The sequence below is a fragment of the Lontra canadensis genome, unplaced genomic scaffold (genome assembly GCF_010015895.1).
Source record: "Lontra canadensis isolate GAN:19392208 unplaced genomic scaffold, GSC_riverotter_1.0 scaffold170, whole genome shotgun sequence".
Taxonomy (NCBI): Eukaryota; Metazoa; Chordata; class Mammalia; order Carnivora; family Mustelidae; genus Lontra; species Lontra canadensis.
Window position 1 is genome coordinate 2104209 of NW_022631164.1, and position 7115 is coordinate 2111323.

Below are 7115 nucleotides of genomic sequence, written 5' to 3' on the forward strand. Positions count from 1 at the left end.
ATGTAGAAGAGGAGGAGAGGGAGATCGCACAGGAGAACAGGCCAGTAGCAGGCTGAGCTGGGGCAAGAGCAGATTGTGAGGGAGAACGAGGGACCCATTCTGGAGCAGTCCCAGTGAGATGAGCCTATGCCTGGGTCTGCCCGGGGACCTCAAGCCGCCTTCATCCTGGGAAGTGCCAGGCCCACTGAGAAAGACTGGCAGGTTCCAGACTGCACTTCAACTACCAGCCCCCCTTGCCTGGGACTCTGAACAGGGGACAAAAAGAGCATCCATCAATGAAGGTGTTAACGTGGGCCTCCAGGGAACTGGGTGGAAATCAGGAACTACTGACCATGTGTTCTGACTTAAAGAGTACATTAGGAGCTATAACTGCACACAAATTCACACACATATTGCTTAAAAAAAAAAACTTTATTTAAGTATGATTGACGTACAGAAAAGCTAAAAATACTTCATGTATACTTGATGAGTTTGGAGAACATACACATTCTTTACTAACCTCTAATTCCACTGATGCCCAATCTAGGAGGTAGCCAGCTTCCCTTGGCCACTTGCAGCCAAGGAGTGCAGCTTTGGGGAGCTCCTGTCCTTTCTGGGGCCCTCTTTCATAACCACCTTCTTCGGCTTTTAACCTAAGGACTGGGGCAACCCCTTATATCCTGCATTTTAAGCTTTCCTTGAACTCTGGAAAACTCCCACCTGAGTTTGTGAGCATGACACTGATTTGCTAGACACTTGGGCTGTTTATCTGGCACGTGCGTTTGTGCTGAAGGTGACACAGTATTTGACCAACTGTACTGCCCACCTTCTGACAGCCCCTCTGGACTCCAGAGTGCAGCCATGTACTCTTGCTGACTGCCCATCCTCTTACTACTCTTATGGTGCAATTACTCATCTCAAATTTTCATAATCATCTCAAAGAGGCAAGAAACAATCTTCCTTCTTTCTTCTTTTCAGCCTGATGTGGAAAGATCTTCCAACAGCCAGTAAATGCTGGGGGCTCCAGGTAGGGCCCTCAGGACCAGAGGATAGGGCTTCCATGTGAGAGCCTCTGAGTCGGGCAACCCCGTGGAAAGGAGTTGGAAAAGTACCCATGCTCACTGGGAAAACAGGAAGATGATTCTGTGAGCAAGAGGGTCTGGCAGAGTCACAGTGGGGAAGCAGGTAACAGGAGAGAGGGATCAGGGAAAAGGCCCATTGGAAGGAGCCCCAGACAGTGGAGGGAGGTCCAAACCAATGCCATCAGATGGGTTTCTATTTTTTTCCCTAACAAAGTTTCATGAGTCGACTCAAATGTTTGCTCTGACTTTCTGCCCCTAAGGAGGAAGAAGGTAGTTAGTCCAAGGATTTGGAATTTGGGGCGTTGATTGCCAAGTATGGGAAAAATTCGTTAAAAACGAGCACGCACACTGTCTTCATTTCCTCATACTCTGTCTTCATTCCATTCCTAGCATAGACAACATGGAATTCCAAAGGAGAGCTGAATAACAGAACATAAAGGGAAATTTGAGACCAGCTAGTCAACATGCTCATTTCACAGATGAGAAAACTGAGACCCAGAAAAGCCCTCGGAATCACTCAGCCAATGACTGTAGAACTGGTGGGACTAGAACTCTGTCTCCTAACTCACTCCGTTCCTTTTCTTCCCTTCTACCTGTCCCATTCCAGCTGCCATGACTACTTAGGGGTGAAAGTTTGCCTTGGAGCGCCCTCCTCTGGCTCTGGCTCTGGCTCTGGCTCTGGGCTGCGGGAACAATCATGATGTAGGCCCCGGGTTCTTGAACTTGAAATGAACCATGCAACAGAATCACCTGCGGGGCTGTTGAAACAGATTGCGGGTCTGTCCTAGGAGTTTCTGATTCAGTAGGTCTGGGGCAGGGCCCAATAATTTGCATTTCCAAGATCCAAGGTGATGCTGATCTAATCCAAAGACCACTTATTGAGAATCTCTGGTGTAGGCACAGATCTTGTCGCTCTTGCAGCCAAAAGACCTGGGTTCAAGTCCCAGCTTTACTCTGTATGTCCTGAAACCTTGAACACAATATTACTCAGTCTCCTGGCATCTCAGTCTCTTCATCTTATGATGGTAACTATAATAACCACCCAGAGAGTTCCTGTATAAAATAAATAAATCGGATGTAAAACTACCTGAGGATTGCTGTACAGATGCTGTGTGAATACACAGACTCACCCACATGGCCCTCATCTGGAGAGATGGCACTGTGGGCCAGGGGAGGCCCATGGTGACAGAGTGTCGTCCTCCTAATGCCACTCAAAAATACCACAGACCCGGCAGAAATGGTGTTCACTCTTGCACAAATATTGCCGGAGGAATTATTAGCCCCCCCACACACACTGGATTTACAAAGGTGAATGACAGTCCCTGCCCCGGAGGCGCAATAAGAGGAAGATAAACATGCAAATCCTAACAATTACTTACTGGGTGATGAGCCAGGGAAGGAACCCTATGCCTTGGAGCACAGGGCATCCAATCCTGTCTGGGAAGTCCAGCAAGATTTGGAGGCATCTGACCTTTGAACAGGGTCTTGAAGGATGAATAGGAGTTCTTTGAGAAGGGGGGGGCACTCCAGGAAGAGGAAATAGCATACACAAAGTGTTCACAGAGGCATGGAAATGCATAACATCTTCAAGGGAATAACAGTAGTTCTGTGTAGCTAGAGCCCAGCGGGTCTAGGGAGAGATAGCAGAAGAGGGGATTGGCAAGGGAAGCTGAGGCAAGATTCTGCAGAGTCCTGGACTCCATGCTAAGAAGTTTGGATCTTATCATGGGTCTGTTGGGAAGTCACTAGAAGACACCCACCTTCTCCTTGGAGGATTCCTTGGGGGGGAAAAATCCCTAATGTATCCCCAAGATGAAAATTTATGAGCCAAGGTACTTCACCAACCTCTACACCACCACCAGTGCGTCTGAGTATCCCTGCCAGGAAGCCAAGCCCAGAAAGGCCTCCCGAACTGGGTGGGGGCCCTTGGGAACGAGCTCCCCTGGAAGGCACAGGAGCGGAGGAGCTGCCTCTTACCTCTTACCTTCATCAGATAGGCGGCACTTTCCCAAGATTTCCTCATTCCCTCTCCCCTTGGGTGTGGAGTCACTGGGAGAACAAAAGACTGTTATCTTAAGCTTAGAAGCCTTGGGAAGGGAGGAGGCCAGTGTAGGCGCTGGTGGGGTGGGAGGACTGGCGCTTGGGCAGCGCTGAAGCAATCCGGGAAGAGCCCCGTGCAAACCGACACCTGGGGAGCAAGCCCCTGCCGCACTGACCTCACTGAGCTACGGAGAGTTTCGGAGCCGGAAGAGCGGGGAGAGGTCGTCTACTCCAGCGCCGGCTTTACATTTAGAGATGGCTGGAGATCCCGGAGCTCCCTCCCCGCATCTGACTCCAAGATTTAAAGCCCCAGTCTTGGGAAAAGTGGTGGTTTCTTTGGCCACTGGCCTGCTGCCCCTCTCGTGAGTCTCTCGCATAGTCCCCAGCCAGCTAAATCCCTGCCCCCCTTTCAGAGTCCGTCTTGTTTCCAAACAGGCAGATAGCGCAGCGGAGCGCGCAGAAGGTGGTTGCTGCTGTTTCTGGAACCAGCAATGGCAAGGAAAGGGGCCAAGCTGCTATTCAGAATTGCATGGGCTGGGGTTTTTACACCGGTTCCTCTATCTCCAGCGGAGGGGGAAGCAGATTGCTCAGGCGGGAATAATCCCTTTTGTTTTCAGGAAAATACTTTAATAGGTCTTTGGGTTAAGCAAGGATACAATTCAACCTATTCTGGAAAAGAGACAAAACAGTTCGGTACAATGTGAAGCTACAGGCCCTGCATCATCATTGTAGAGGGTAGTTTTCCTTCGCAATGAACGGGCATCTCTTCAGGGTTTAGGGGGAGTTTTGTTAAACGCTGCAGCCTGGATTTAGCTGTGCTTTGGGGAGGTGTGGGAGGGGCCCCTATGGGCTGCGGAAGAGAGAAGGACTGAGCTCCTGGCCAGCGGGGAGGGCCTCCCAGTCAGTGTGGGATTCCCAGGAGGCCTCACAAATCCTGGAGGAGGAAAGCCAGGAAAGGCCTGAGCCAGGACCTGAGCTGTTCCTCTTCTGGTGGGGGTTGTGATCGCTTCCTCTCTCTGGCAGCTCTACTGAGACCATCAAAGCCCTCCCCAAACCCACGGAGCTCTTTCTGAAAAGACCACAAAGTCATGTAAAACTGGCACATCCACCCCCAGACCCCTGCCACAGTCTGCCCAGGGCGGAGTAAGAACCCCTCTGTGAGAGCAGAGCCTCCCCACCTTTCAACTTGGTTCTGTTAGGAGCCCCAAGGTCAGGTGGGACATGGACAAAACCAGCAGAACCTTTGAGTTGCTAAATGTTTTACTTTTTAAATTTTTCTTTTTCCTCAATACTTTAGTTTGATAAGGTAAAATACTCTATTTTGAGAAAGTTGTTCTAGGAAACTGGATCATCGTGGGATTAAGGATGCATGTCCTGCCAGGCATAGGGAACTGGGTTTAAGGCAGTAACCAAAGGAAGGAATAAATAGACATTTGGGGGTTAAAGCACTTCTCTCTTACATTAGTGTAAGAATTACATTAATCTATTATTTATATGAATATATTGTAAAGATGATAAATATATTCCTATATTACTGTATATTATAACATAAATATAATAACTAAAAACAGTAATTTATAACAGAAAAATCCATGTTAAATATAATATACTACTTTATAGAAAATATAAATAATATGTAAGTGGTAAAAGCCATGAATATCACCAGTTATCTCACCACCAAAAATTAATCTACATTAACCTTTCAGAATACTCCTTCAGAGCTTCCTCTATGCATATAAACAAATTACTAGATATACTGAACATTCACCTACACTTATTTTACAATGCCCATAAAAAAAGAATATGCTTCTTTTTCAATACTTCTAGTAATAATCCCAGAACCAACTCTCATGGGCCCAGCTCGAGACTTGTACCTATCCCTGAATCTAGAACCTACAAAAGCCAATTTAATGTATAAGATAGTTTAAGTGAATGTATACTTTTTGAATTATAATTAATGGATAAATGAGACCATGTATGTGGATGTTCTTTGCACATGTAATTATGAAGATCATTGATTATAAACATTATTATCACCACCCTTTCCCCATCCTTCTTCTTCCTTTCTCCTTGTTTTATCTCCTTTTCTGCTTTCTCCTCATCCCACCAAGTCCCCATCACATCTGGATTAACTAGGCTGTGGTGGACTACTGAGGAGACCAAGTACCATTTATAGTGGTGTTTCCTTGGGCAATGTGGTGTGTGGGAACACACCATTAAAAGGATACCTCCATCTCTCATGGCAGTCAAATTGGCTTCTGAGAACTTTGTCTGGAGTGAGGAAAAATGTGGAGGACATACCCCCTCTCTCGCAGCAAAGGCAAGCCCTGCCTTTTACATTGTCTACTAAACCATTTAGGGCACAGATTTTGGTAGAATAAGAGTTTGTCACTCAGGGAGTACCTACGAAGAATACATTTTTTGGTCAGTGGACCTCCAGAAGGACATTTCAACTGGAAAAAAGCCAGAGAAAAACTACCACGATGACTCAAAGCCTGGAGAGGATATCAATGTGAGAACTGGCATTTTAGTTTGGCAAATTGAAGACTGGGAACAGATCAGGGACTATAAGAACAAAGTGACATAAAGTCCTTTGTGGAGTTTTTTAGGCACTTGAAGTAAGTAGTTTGGGAACAATTAAAATGAATTCCTACTTTAAAAAAATGGGTGGTTGACAAGACAGGTATACTGGAATTGAGTGAGTAAATGGCTGATAGATAGTGGGAACCAGATTTCTTATTTCTGGAGTTTATATTTATAGATAAACATGGGGAGAAGGCTAAAATGATCCAGTTAATGAATTAGAGTTGAAGACATCAGTGGGAACCCATGCTTAACTTAATATAGAAATAGTTACATATGGAAATATTTATAGATATGTGTACATACATCTATTTCCTTGCTATGTCAGCTGAGAAGACCTAGGGAGAATGACAGCCCCATAGAAATAAGCATATCTAAAAAAAAAAAAAAAAAAAAAAAAGAAATAAGCATATCTAGCACCAGACTGTGGTTTTTGTTTTTTTTTTTTAAGATTTTTCTTTATTTATTCGACAGAGATCACAAGTAGACAGAGAGGCAGGCAGAGAGAGAGAGGGGGGAAACAGGCTCCCCGCTGTGCAGAGAGCCCCATGTGGGACTCGATCCCAGGACCCCAAGATCATGACCACTGAGCCACCCAGGCGCCCCCAGACCGTGGTTTATAATGCCACTCTCCAATAAAAGGACTAGGTCACCTTGGAGAAATGGCTGATTCTATAACTGGGGCAGGAAATATGCAGGATGATCCAGGAGCATCTAATAGTGACAGGAGGTAAGGCAGTACCCCAAAAGTCCACAATGATGGGGGAGGTGGAGAGAAACCCAAAAGGACACAGGTGAAAGAGCTCCCAATGGTCAAAGCTGGAATAATTTGGGAAAGAAAATAAAGTAGTGTTGTATTGTAATCCAAAGTATAAAATAAATATCCATGAGTCCATATTGATATGAATAAGTAAGTCAATTAGGAAGAACAGATAACATCTCACACACAGAACAATTCCAAATAATTTCTGTTGTGACATAACTCCCCACCCCTTAATTGTGGGCTCCCCATAGTGACCTCCTTAAATAGAGGACAATTTGGAAAGGAGTGAGGCAGGAAGTAACTCTACAGTGCAGACACATGTTAAATACTAGCTTAGCCAGTTGATCAAGGTCAACATCAATAGTAATAAGTCATGTTGATAAGTATGTACCCTTGATATGACATGACAAGAATGGCACTTCACCTCAGTGGTCTTCCTCCTAAAAAAATCCATAACCCAAGTCTAATTGTGAGAAAAGCATCAGACAAATCCCAGTCAAGGTGCATTCTACAAAATGACCAATACTCCCCCAAACTGTTAAAGCCATCAACAACAAGGAAATTCTGAGAAACTGTCACAGCCCTGAGGAGCCTAAGGAGACATGACAACTAAATAATGTAGTATCCTGGATGTGATCCTGAAACAGAAAAGAGGACATTAGGGAAAA

At 45.5% G+C, this 7115-nt stretch overlaps 1 protein-coding gene across 1 annotated transcript; it reads right to left on the minus strand.

Annotated features, from left to right (window-relative positions):
- Positions 1-1411: 1411 nt before the first annotated feature.
- Positions 1412-4579, minus strand: LOC116860052. Its single transcript, XM_032845854.1, has 4 exons — positions 3278-4579; positions 3046-3110; positions 2441-2691; positions 1412-1920 (listed from the first exon to the last, which is right to left on the minus strand). Exons 2-4 carry the CDS (start codon positions 3082-3084, stop codon positions 1575-1577), a joined length of 636 nt encoding a protein of 211 aa, XP_032701745.1. The 5' UTR covers positions 3085-3110; positions 3278-4579; the 3' UTR covers positions 1412-1574.
- Between the last annotated feature and the right edge of the window lie 2536 nt (positions 4580-7115).